This window comes from Drosophila montana, unplaced genomic scaffold, assembly GCF_035044405.1.
Source record: "Drosophila montana isolate Dmon_TW-CO22-7 unplaced genomic scaffold, ASM3504440v1 contig_3083_1, whole genome shotgun sequence".
NCBI classification, from domain to species: Eukaryota; Metazoa; Arthropoda; class Insecta; order Diptera; family Drosophilidae; genus Drosophila; species Drosophila montana.
The window spans coordinates 144,058-157,212 of record NW_026997957.1 but is presented as its reverse complement, the minus strand read 5'-3'; the positions used below and the strand labels follow the sequence as shown (position 1 = coordinate 157,212).

Here is a 13,155-nt window from a genome sequence, read left to right as displayed (position 1 = left end):
CTGTTATGATTTTGCTTGAATTATATTTCATTTTTTTGCGATTTAAAAAATGCAAAATAAAGGAGAAATGAGATAATTGGAACAGAGATAAACTATGAAGAACTTGTGAAAATATGGAAGCTAAGTAAATATAATGCCATATTCTATGACTAATATGTACTTTCTGGAAGCGAAATTGCGAATTGGAAATAACTTCAGTCATGGAGAAATTTGAAATTTGTAAATGGGGAAATGGAAACTGGAAACTTTTTGGAGATAGAATAATATGGCAAAATACCATTTATATCTCTAATTATCTAAGATCTGGGCCCTATTGAATAGAAATGGTAATAAATGATAGTAAGAGGAGAAGGAGAAACTGGGAACATCACAAGCGATATTAAAATATGACACAGTCATTAATATTTCTTACTATCTAAGATGTGAACTCTACTGAACGAGAATGGTAATGGAAAAAATGCAATGGAGAAATGGAAACTCGGAACGCTACAAAGAAGAGAGAAGAACAGGAAGAATATTCTGCCGTAAACAAAGTTAATTATATGGACGTTCCCCTCAGACTCTTAGTGAAATTGCAGGGAACTGTCAATCAGACAAGAAATAGAAACTCGGAAAGAAATTGAGAAGTAAATTAGGAAGGAATATTATGATGAAAAGAAAGCATATGAAAAGTTGTCCCTAAATTCATAGAAAAAAAATTACAGAGAAAAGGAAACTGGGAATAAATTGAGAAATGAAAACTGGAAATGCTACTGACAAGTAAATTAAGGGAGAATATTATGCTTTAAACAAAGCTCATTATATAAAACACGCTGTGAAATTCCTAGTGAAATGGTAATTGGGAATCCGACGAGAATAAAAACTCAGAACGATACTGACAAGTAAATTAGTGAAAGAATGTCTGCTCAAAAATTAGCAAATTCTATTAAGCTTCGAAAAACGCTTTGTTCTCCTTTATTCAAAGTGAAATTGCATGAAAATGGCAACTGGGAATAAGACGTCAAGTGGCGCATTTTTGACAGCAGCCGCAAAGTATGCAGCACTAAATTTGTAAGCAATTTTCAGCCGCAGCAATAAAATGAAAAATTGTTTTGTCAAAAAGGCATTGGCCAGTAGATAACGAATAGAATAGCCCGAAACGGGACAGAGGCAAAAATGCCCCAATAGCCAACCACCCGTCCAGCCCGAAAGTGTTGCAAACTTTGTGCCACTTTCGTTGCGGTTCTCTAAATGTGTGTGCGTGTGTGTGTGTGTGTGTGTGTGTGTGCACGCTGTCAACTGCAATGCCCAAAGGAAATGCGCCGAGCATGGCAAAAATGTTAGTGAAAAGTAAAAAGTGTTTGCCACAAGTTGATGCCACAACGGGCCAGCACATTAAATTTCCAGTTTTAGTTTTTAAGTCACTTAAGATGAAGTTTTCTTTTTTTTTTCCATTTACCATTTTCTATTCACAAACAGCGTTTTTGTTGTTGTTGCTGCTGCTACAAAGTTGATGTGGAAAATGTTGCAACCAGAGATTTGCGACCCAGTCTAATGAAAATTAAATTTGTCAGCTGAGAAAATTGTGGAATACAAAAAGGAAAGGAAAGGAAGGGAAATCTAGGGAAAGGAAAGGAAAGGAAAGGAAAGGAAAGGAAGGGAGGGGCTGGGTGAGAGTTAACACAAAGCTGTCAGCTAATTGGAGACGCACAAAAAGCTCGGTTAAATGTGAAGCCAGGTTATTTATGAGGCAAACAAAAGCGTGCGACGCGGTGGCAGCCGCAACAATGGCAGCCGTCGGATGCTATCAAAATGTGACATGAAAACATGCCCCATATACATGCGCGCGTGTGTGTGTATGTGTGTGTGTGTGTGTGAGATGATGATGGTAATGTAGCTGTAGCTGACTGTATCTGCCTGTATGTGGCATGTGTGTGTGTGTGTGTGTGTGTGGCACTGACAATGCGGCATAAACGCAACACAATGACCGTCTGATAAACTCGATAAGGTTTTGCTTGCGTCGTTCGTGTTGCACGTTGCGCGGGGCTGCCTTTGTTGCTGCCACTTTGCACATAATTGAATACAAGCCGCACCATTTGTCAGCGTTGTCAATCAAACTGGCCAAAGGACAGCAGCAGGAGCAGGAGCTGCCATGCCCCAAACGCAGCTAAAATCAATTACGCGCACAGAGAGAGCGAGAGAAAGAGGGAGAGAGGGGGGGAGGGAGAGAGGGAGTCGGGGGCAGCTATAAAAGTGCGCGATGTTCTATGCAATGCCAGCGGCAGGCGGCGCATCATTATCACGGTTCATTTAAAATTGCTGGACGGAAATGACTGCCAAGCAGCTGAAGAGGAAGAAAAAGAAATGAAGAAGACGAAGAAGAAGCAGAAGCAGAAGCAATCACATCAATGGAGTAAGAAGCAGCAGCAGGACAACAGCCATCACTCGCCCGCACACAAAATGCAAATGAGCAGCAGCCACAGCCACAGCCAAGCCCCGACCCTCCCCCCCCCCCTCCCTGCTGGAGTCAAGCCTTGAGCTTTCAGCAGCTACACCCTACCCATAGCTACACCCTACCCCATACACTGCCCAACTGGATTTCTATTCAGCAATGCAACCATAATAAATGGCAACGCTCGCTGAAAGAAAAGTCGTCGCGTAATTAAGAAGAAAATCCGTGCAAGTAAGAGGAAAAAAAAGAGCAGAAAACAAGAAAAAAAGCAAGAGTTATATGTCGAGTGCCAAAGATGAAATACTCTATATATACTCTATATAGCAGATATATATTAGGCATGTGTGATATATTTTTCAAAAATTATTTAATATCTGAAATAGGCTTTCAGTTTTTAATATATTTATAAATTGCAAACATTTTGTACTAAGGCAGATAAGTATTATATATATGTGTGTGTGTGTATGCATGTGTGTGTGGGCGGGTGTGTGTTAGTGCATGCATGCATGTATGCATGCATTTATGTATATATGTATGCATGCATGTTTGTTTTCTAATACCAAACGCAGAACAAGCTTAGTTGACGCTGTCCTGCAAATTGAAATAAAACGAATTTCTACCAAGTGCTTTCCTCCTCGATTCTCAAGAATTCAAGTAGGCCTTGCTGAAATTCAACAAGGCAGGAAACGTTGGCTCCAACGACCGGTGGAGCAGGAGAAGGCGGCGCAGGAGGAGGTTGAGCGGGTATGTATGTAGATGTATGTAGATGTATATATGTATGTAGATGTTTATATGTATGTATGTATGTATGTATGTATGTATGTATGCATGTATGCATGTATGCATGTATGCATGTATGCATGTATGCATGTATGCATGTATGTATGTATGTATGTATGTATGTATGTATGTATGTATGTATGTATGTATGTATGTATGTATATATGTAAGTATGTATGTATGTATGTATGTATGTATGTACGTATGTATGTATGTATGAAGGTATGAAGGTATGTATGTATGTATGTAATATATATGTGTGTGCATGTATGTAGGTATCCCGACATACATGTACGCACGCATGCATGCATGTTTGCATATATACAAAACAAACATGCATGCATGTATGTATAAATAGACATACATTTATATGCAAACTTAAAACTTTGCCTAAAAAATCTGTAAATCTCATATATAATCAGGAAAACTACATCATTATTTTTTTTAATGTGTTACAGACTTAACTTCATAGCCATAACATCCGCTGCGAGTATGTAAAAGAAATGTCCAACGGGCATGTCTTTAATTTCCATGAAGTCAACTGAAGAAAAACTGTAAATAATGACTAGCGTCAGCTTCAAAGCGCAACTAAATCAAAAACGCTTAAGAGTCCAAGCACCGAACACCCCTCCCCTCCCCCCCAGTACCCATCAACCACCCCCGCAAACGCCCCTCTTCAATCTTAAGCTAGAAGAGTAATAAAAACCAGCGACAAGTTCGCAGCGTCAAAGTTTTTCCGTGCGCCATTTAAATGAAAACGCAATTTCGAGAGTCAAAAAAGTAAAAGAAACAAGAAGAAGAAGAAGCATCAGTGGAAAACGATGAAGAAGCAGAGAGAGAAAACGACAAGAAGAAGAAGCAACACACGTTAAAGCTGATTTGCATAAGGTACGTGAGTGAAAGATGTTCCCAAGGCTTTTGTCTGCTGTCAAGGGGCCCAATATAAAAGGCAAAGGGCGTGGCGGGGGACGGAAGGGGCTGGGGGCGGGGGCAGGGGATATGGCTTGACAAATATATATGAAGAGCATTCGAGGCGCAACGTTGCCATTTGATTGAGGCAGTGCCACGCCCCTCCCTCCTCCCCCCCAGCTATTCGGCCAAAAAAAAAAAAGTCGGCAGAGCCTAACATTTAAAGGCAGCTTCTTAGCAGCTAAGCGACCCCCCCCCACACACCTTCTGCCATGACAGCCCCTGGCTCAGCTCCAATTCCCGCCCCCTTCTTCCCCTCTCCCATGCCTGCTCTCAGTTCAAGTGCACGCATTTTTCTGCTTAAAAGCCTCGACTAATGCGAGGCGTCTGCTTCAGCCGAGCGTTCCGCTGCCTAAACCCCAGCCCCAAGTCTCTGTCTCGACGCAGCAGAGCGTAACGGTATTTGTACATATATCTATGCGCGCGTGTGTGAGTGTGTTGGTACGTGTGTGTGTGTGTGTGCAAAGTGTATTTGCTTAGGTCATATCACGCACAGCGCTGACAGCCCCTTGACTTAATTCAGCTGTTGCCGCTTCAACGCAGCCAACAACAGGCAAAATATACCCTATGAAAACAACTGGATAGATGATCGACTAGCAGTTACCCGGTACTGATCTACAAAATTAACGAACACTAGACGGATTTATAGCGCTTGATTGAAGGTATGCTCCAAAAACTAAGCTCAAAACTTTTTCTTGTGAAATTAAAGGGTATTATGTTGGTTTTCTTGTTAAGCTGCTTTTGTATAGCTGGTCAACAACAGTTTACTGACGCTTTTTGAATTTGTAGCTCTTAGCTAAGCCGTTGCTTATTAAAGAAGCTTGTCTGTGCATATTTACAGGGTATTTCAAATGTTCTTTTATGAATTTCCATAAATATGCTCAATAAGAAGTCAGCTAATCAATAGATTGAACATGTGCCACAACAACAGGCTAAAGCTTGGCTTTTCATATTTACAGGGTATTTCAAATGTTCTTTTATGACTTTATTTGAATATGCTGCATAGGAAGTCGTCTAGCCTAGAAATTAAAGATGTGCCAAGCAAATTAGACTCAAAACCCAATTTTTTTTAAATTACAGGGTATAATCGACATACTTTTGATGTCAGATTTAATATTCAAAGTATATTTTTACAAGAGTTATAGCTGTTAATTAAGCAGTTGTAGATTGCCTTTACATTCGGCATACCCCTTGTTTTGTCATTTTACAGGGTATGCGCTTTGGCATTCATTTTGGTGGCTTGCGCTTTGCAGCGATTGAACTAAAACATTTGAATGCTACATTTGAATTTTGTTATTGACTGCGTGCAGCTGTTGTTGCTGCTGCTGCTGCACATGTTGCTGCGGCGCGTTGTTGTTGCCAGTTGCTGCTGTTGCACATTGTTGTTGCTGTTGCTACTTTGCGGTGGCTTTGCGCACAAAAGTATGCAATTAAATTGCGAACTACTAAAAGTGAAAAGCATTTCAATTAATGTTGCAGACGTTGCTGTTGCTGCTGTTGTTGCTGTTGCTGCAACTGTTGTTGTTGCTGTTGCTGCTGCTACGTTAATGAGCGCCAACTTTAAAAGTCACAACGGCAACTGCAGACAAAAGCGCACGTCACGTTGAGTTGTGTCGAGTTTTGTGCCATAAAACTGAATTATTGAAAAGCACACGTTTCACTTTTGTCTGTGTTGTTCAAAGAAATGAAGTCAACAGCAGCAGCAACAGCAGCAACAGCAACAGCAGCAACAGCAGCAGCAACAGCAGCAGCAGCACCAACAATGACAAAAGTTTTGCAAACCTCGCGGCAACTCGTTGCGACGGCGTCGTTTACAAGCAAACTCATAGAACTTTCTGCTGCCGGCGTGCACCAACACTTCAGGGCACAATGCAACAGCAACAACAGCAGCAGTAACAACAGCAACAGCAGCAGCAACAGCAACAACTGGGCTCAAATGTTAATTGCAGTTTTTGAGCAGACGCAAGACATAATTAGAGCTTGCTCATTGTCTAATGTATCATGGCATTTAGCAACCGAATATGCAACACGCGCCCGTCCCCCCACTCCACACTCTTGAAGGCGCAGCAAGTTTCGAGCGTTGCAACATACACCCACACACACAGCCACACACACACAAGGAACACCAAGTTCAACAACACGCCCTCGAAATGTGAACGACCTCGAATGTCACGTTGCAGCACACACACTGTGTGGCAAGCTGAGGGCCAGTCGTTGGGTGTGTGTGTGGCAGTTCGTCAGAAGCGCAGCGGGCGGCGGCCAAGATTATGCAGCCAGCCTGTGTGCCTCGGCTGGCCTGCTATTTTATGAAACAAAAAGCGAGCAGCAATGGCAAAGCCAAGTAAACAGGCAGCAGCAGCAGCAGAGCTGCCGCCTTTTGTGGCAATCCTTGCCAGCATTGTCCAAGGCAGCGACAACATGCAGCGCATAATCAGCCTCATCATCAGCAACAAGAAGAAAGGCCTAGACTGTCACAGTCAGAGACCAGCAGCAACAGCAGCAGCAGCAACAGCAGCAACATCAGCCCGCAGCCTTTTGGCTTTGGCAAAGTGAAAAAGAGAGAAGAAGCAGAAAAAAACAAAGAGCCTGCGGCTGCCAGGAGGCATTCGCTGGGCAGGCACACGCTGTCGTTGATCTTTTGCTGATAACTTTGGCTTTTTGAAAAAAAAAAAAAAAACACGAAACGCCAGGCAAGATATCAGACGTGGCCCGCCCCGGCTTGTTAGCCAAGTGGACAAAGTGGCTGTGGCGAGCTGTGGCGAATGTTGCAGGCGACAGCGCACAAAAGACAAGCCAAAGAAGCGACACTAGCAGCAGCAGCAACAACCAAAACAACAACAACAATCAAAAGCAAGCGCATGAACAAAAAACAAAAACTGGATACGCAGCTTAATTATTTTTAGCCTGGCGCACACACAAAAAGTGTTGCATACAGCCAGGCGCCAGTCAAAGCTCAGGGATCAGTCAAACGCAAATTGAAAACAAACAGCAAACCAAAATGAACGACTCGAAGATACCCTGCATACATCAAAACGTCAAGTAGCGATTGTGCTGTAGCCCTAGGCTGAAAATCGATATTTATCGATATTGGAAACGTGAAGAGGGGCATTTCGAATTTCAAGTCGATGGACAGAAAGACATATTTTACGTGCTATGCTTAAAAAGCCTGGGCTCAAAATCAATACCTATCGATTTTGGTAACGTGTTGAGTTACATTTCAAATTAAAAGCCGTACGCAAAGATACGCTTCGAAAATCCGGTCGATATTTATCGATATTGAAAACGAATTTCAGGTCTATAGACAGACACAAAGGCGTCGTATAATCCATGAGATATGCTTAGAAAACCTTGGATGAATGGAAAGAGTTGGATTTTAAATTTCACGTCGATAGACAGATACAGACACAGCTACGATATTTGCTTACAAAACCTGGGCTGAAAATCGATATATATCGAGATTGAGAACATGTTGGGTTGATTTCAAGTCGATAGGCAAATAAAGATGAGATTGCATGCAGTCTCTAATATGGAAAATACTCCCTTTTGTTACATGCATAGCCACAACTACATAATACCCATTTTACCCAACGTCAATAGATATAGGGTATAAAACTGATGATGTAAGAATGCAGCAAGGAAACTGGTAAGGCCATTGAAGAAAATTGTTTCAATGAACGGTTACACTGGGCGTATGCGTTATATTTATGAAGTTTGTGGTTGAAATATTTATATTTTCATGTTTATTTTTGATAATTTCAAGAATCGAAATGCACAAAAATTGAGCATGAAAATGATGTGATATGTATCTCAACAATTTTTGGACATATTTAAAAAATTCCTATAAATTTTCTATATACAGAAATTGTTGCTGACACTTTTATAAATATATTTAAATTATGTTTTATTCCAAAAGAAGAATAGAAATAAAATTCAATTAAATGAAAGATCCTAATATCTTTAAAATTAAATAAAAATCTTAAAAAATTTATTTGGACTAAAATAAAATATAAATGTTTCGCCCTGGAAGTTGATTTTTCTTAACTCTCAAACAGTTGGCTATGCCAACAAAATGCAAATATTAAATTTAAAATGTGATTGCATATATTTTAAAATAAAAAATAAATAGATTTTCTCGCTTCAAGTGTTCAGATTTTAGTGAGTACATTATAAAATATGTATGCATAAATATATACAAAAAAATATGGTAGATTTATATGTAAAACATTTTTGGTGCTGGCAACAATCGAGAGACAGACATTCGGCTGTCAAAGGATGCTGCGGCAAATGGTACTCACCTCGGATGATGTACAGGATCAGGACAGCCTTAAAAAGGCTGTGTAAATCCATTTTTTATGAGCACTAATGCTTTCCATTACATTTTTTATGTGTGTGTTTTAAACGCCGAATTTCGCTGGTGTTTTTTTTTTTGCCCGATTTATTTTCTTTCTCTTCGCTGTTTATTTAATTTCTTTTTGTTTTCTTTGGGCACACATGAACAGATTTGCGCTGTGATTGAAGCTTTTTAATGGTTCTGTTGTTTTCCTTTTCCTTTTTGTTTTTGTTTTTATTTATTTATGTTTTACGCGCTTCGAAATTCATTAAAATGTTTAATGCGGCTGAAGGCAGCGTTAGAAAGCTGTTAGAAAATACCGAATATTTATGTGATTTGCCTTTGGTTCGACGAACTTTGACCCCGGAATTTACAGCGATATTTCAAATGGCAAATGGCGTAGCTCTCGCAAATGTTTTAAAGCTGCGCAGTTGTAGTTGAAGTTGTTTTTTGTTTTTTTGTATGCAACGCTTTTGATTTCACTTGACGACAGTCAGTCAACTGTCAGCGGGGATATTAATCATGTCACACACACACACACTCATACACACACACATGCACACACGCACACACAAGCACTTGAGCCCGTCGCACAGTGGAAGCAAAGATAAACGAGCCAAAGGCTGGCGTTTCCCTCACAGCGCAGTGCAATATACCATATATATATATATATGCATATACATTTTCCTTCATTTTTCCCAGAGTTTTTCCCTAGTTTTTCCTTTTTCCTGGCTGGCTTTTGCGCCCCTTTGAGCGCATTTTAATGCGCGCCGGCAAAAATTATGCATCAGCGCGAAATTGGAGCGCCATAAGTTGAGCTCAAGTGAACAGATATCATACTCCTAAGCCTCCCTACATGACATGCCCCCCCCCCCTTACTCCTCCTCTGACACTCTCTTCCTCACTGACTAAACACGTGTGTGTGTGTTTGTGTGTACTCGGCTTGAAAATCGCTTGACATGACATTAACTTGCCCTGTGACCAGTCCAAAAAAATGCAGCCAGCACTCCCCAAGGTAAGGTCTTGTATGCTGTGCACAACTAAAAGAAAATTCGTTACGGAAACTATGCAAAAGGGACAGCCGCTTGATAAGAAGCAGAAGAAAAAAAAAAGAAAGAGGAAGAACAAATCTGATAATTGCCGGCAACTGTAACCGACTGCGACATACTCTGTTCTGAGTGTAAAAATCAGCAAAAATCAGAAGAAAAAAGAAGTTAACTTGATTGTTGGGCTGGTGACTCACAAACTGTAAGCACAAAACAATGATTTTCAAACTGTAAATTTGAGATAAAAACTTTTTTCCATTTCATAGGGGCGGGATGGACGTTGTCGAAAAAGTTTGGGATCCATCTAAATCTGTCAAAACGAGTCTATCATTCAACTGGTGACTCAGAAACTGTAAATACAAGAAAGTGACTTTCAAACTGTAAATTGTGGAGAGTAACAATTTTCAACTTTTAGAAGCAGAAGGTGATTGGTCGTCTCCATAATTCGGTTTTTTAGGCTGCCGACTCCCCAACTGTAAACACAACTCAATGACTTTCGAACTGTGATTTTAAGAGAGAATACATTATTCCAAATTAATATGGGTGAGTTGTAAGTTAGAAGATTAAGATGTTAGTGTAAAAGTTTGGGATCAATTTAAATCTATTGTCTATTGAGAGTACAACTTGATTGGTAGGCTAGTGATTCGCCAACTGTAACCACAAGACAGTCGCTTTCAAACTGTGAATTGAAGCGAGAAAAAGTTGTGTCCAATTTATAATTTGGGCGTGGTCGTTAAAGTTTGGTATTTAAATCAGTCCATCAAAGTCTATTTGAATGTTGGGCTAGTGCCTCGCAAACTGTAAATAAAAGGCAGTGGCTTTCAAACGGTGACTTCAGGATGAAAACATTTTTCTAATCTGTGGCGTCTGGTTGGGCTTGGCCATAACATTTTCAGCTCGATCTGAAAAGGAGGCCATCCTATTGTTCTAAAACTGTAGGAGTTCTAGATTGTCGCGTTTGTTCGCCCGTTGATAGGGCGTGGCTTAAAATTCATAGCACTTTTTTGAGAAGTAAATATGCACAACATCGTATAACAACCTTCCCGGCCCATGCGAGCAGGCAATGCACGATATACTCGTTTTCGCACTGAGAACAGGGCACAAAATAAAGGAAACAGCACAGTAAAAAAAAACTGTCAATAACGATAAACTGAAGTCAGCGACTGGAACTGGGACCCCAAAGCAGCAACAGCAGCAACAGCAGCAGCAACAAAAGTGCCGTTTAAGCAACATGGAAATTATGCCCAGTGCGAATATCAACAGCAAACACTGTGAAAATCTTCCCTAGAACAGTTTGCTTTCTCTGTTTTTTTTATGTTCTGTATTTCCATACATTTATTTTTTTTGTTGCCTTCTTGTTTTTCGGTTTTGGTGTGTGAAAAATCATGACTTGGCAATTATGCGGCAAATGTGCGCACTGGGCATGCACAGCGGCAAACAAAAGTCAGATAGAGAGAGTGAGAAAGGGAGAAGGGAAGTAAGAGGGAGAGAGAGAGAGGGGGAGAGCATAAATATTACGCATACGCCGCAGTGGACTGGCAACGTTTGCTAAATTGCTGGCAATTAGTTGAAAGTGCGACAACAACAACACAGCAAAAGGTAGAAGAACAGAAAAAAATATATGTGGAAAATTATAGAAAATTGCAAGCCTAAGCAGATTTGCCTATGCAATTCGAGTCAAGTAAGCCGTAAAAAATGTGTAATGCCACAGTCAACACATGTGTTCCCAAAAACAACAACACCTGAATTTCAACAACAAAATAAACTGAGTTTGCATTAAATATAAATTAAATATACAATTGGTAACAGACTAGGCAGAAAGGCAATTCAATCTTTGAAAGTTCCTAAAAGTATGCTGCAGATTTTCAAAGTCTTATAATTACTTATAATTACTATATAAGCAAAAATACTTTGTCGAAATGAAAGCACATAAATCTTTAAATGCATATTAAATAAAATTAAAATAAATTCGACTTTTTTAAATTGCGTACTGCTAAAATGAAGAAAAGAAGAATGTTAGTTTATCAGAAAAGTCTCGCGCCTCAATTTCGCCAATTTTCAGGCGTAACAAAAACTTGGAATGGTTTAGGTAATGGAGTAATTACATAACATTTAAAGGACATTTATCTTCTGACGATTTCTCCTCAATTTCGTAAGTGTATAAGAAATTTGGAATGTAAATTAAATAAAACGAAAATAAACCATTTTACAAACCGAATGGCAGTTTATCTTCAGACGATTTCGCCTCAATTTCGCCTCGATTTCGCCAACTTGGAATTCTAATTAAACAAAACTGAACAAAAGACGCTTTACGATTCGTTTAAGCTGCGTACAGCTAAAAACGAATGCCAGCTTATCTGTTATCTCTTTCGCCTCGATTTCGTCAACTTTCAAGCGCAACAGAAACTTGGAATGTTAAAAGTACTTAACCGAAGTAAAGTAACATGAGTGCAGAGTAGTTTATATAGATGGATTGGAGTCTTTGAAGGCTCAGCAGAAGTCTTTGTGCGCTTTTGTCATATGCCCTTTGTAAGCGCTTCTTATGTCTATTTCACTTAGCTGCTGCTCGTTGCGTCTTGGCCTTTAGGAAAAAAGGGCTTAAACACTTTGCAGTCAAGTTGGATATATTTATATTACACTTAACGTTGTCGCCGTTGGCTTTTTTCTTTTTTTTTTTGCTGAAGCGGCCTGTCTGACGGCCTGTCAGCGGCAATTTGTTGCTCGATGCCAGAATGAGATTTGCAGCAAAGGAACGCGACCAGCCAGAAGGCACACACACACACGCACACAGACACACACACACAGAGAGGGCATACACGTCTGCAATTTATAGACTTCGACACTTTGGCAAAAATTGCTCAAGTTGGCGGCGCCTGTTGCCAAATACGTGATTTATTTTAATAGATAATCATTACGCCATCGATTCGGATCATGTCCGAAACTCCATTCGCTCAGCTTGTTGCATGTGGCATGGCTGCCTGCTGCCTGCTGCCGCTTGCCACGTACGTGCGTCAATAAATCAAAAGCAAATGGCTTTTAGTTTATTGTTTTGCGTGGGCACGAGTGCAAGAAAAACTAAGAAGAAAATCTAGGTATGGCACATTGCGCATACGCCGCGTGGGCCGGGCCGTCGCTTAAATGGTCTGCATGCCACATGCCACATGCTGCATGCTGCAGGTTCATTCACATGCCCGTCGCGGCGCTGCGCACTCGTATTTAAATTGTGCCATTATGCACTCGAAGCTACCTCCGGCCAGAACCCTCTCTCACTAATGACTTTTTATGGCATCTCCCGCAACAGCCGCTGCCTGCGAAAAGGGGTTGCCCGCAGAAGAAAAAATCAATAGAATGCCGGGGCCAGCCGGGGCCGGGTCCGGGTGCGGGTCCGGGTCCAAGTCCTGTGGTCCAGGCTACAATATACAATGGCCGCAACAACGGCCGTTTCCAGCCTCTGTCTGTTGCATTGTAACACTGGCCGACCGAGACCAGACCCGCTCCGCGTCCATCTCTCCGTCTCTCCGTCTGTCCCTCCGACTGGCCACAAACAAATGCAGCGACGAGACAAAACACTATCAAAAAAGGGGAAAAAAATACAAAAC

At 40.8% G+C, this 13,155-nt stretch overlaps 1 protein-coding gene across 6 annotated transcripts in view; it reads right to left on the bottom strand.

Moving 5' to 3' along the window:
• The window catches only part of Dscam4 (Down syndrome cell adhesion molecule 4), a 58,330-nt gene that overhangs the window by 38,333 nt on the left and 6,842 nt on the right, over positions 1-13,155 (bottom strand). For all 6 annotated transcript variants that reach the window (XM_064685588.1, XM_064685585.1, XM_064685586.1 and 3 more), the window contains exon 2: positions 8,476-8,816. In XM_064685588.1, the coding sequence (XP_064541658.1) occupies positions 8,476-8,527 (52 nt within the window). In that variant the 5' untranslated portion in view covers positions 8,528-8,816. The remainder of the gene's footprint in view (positions 1-8,475; positions 8,817-13,155) is intronic.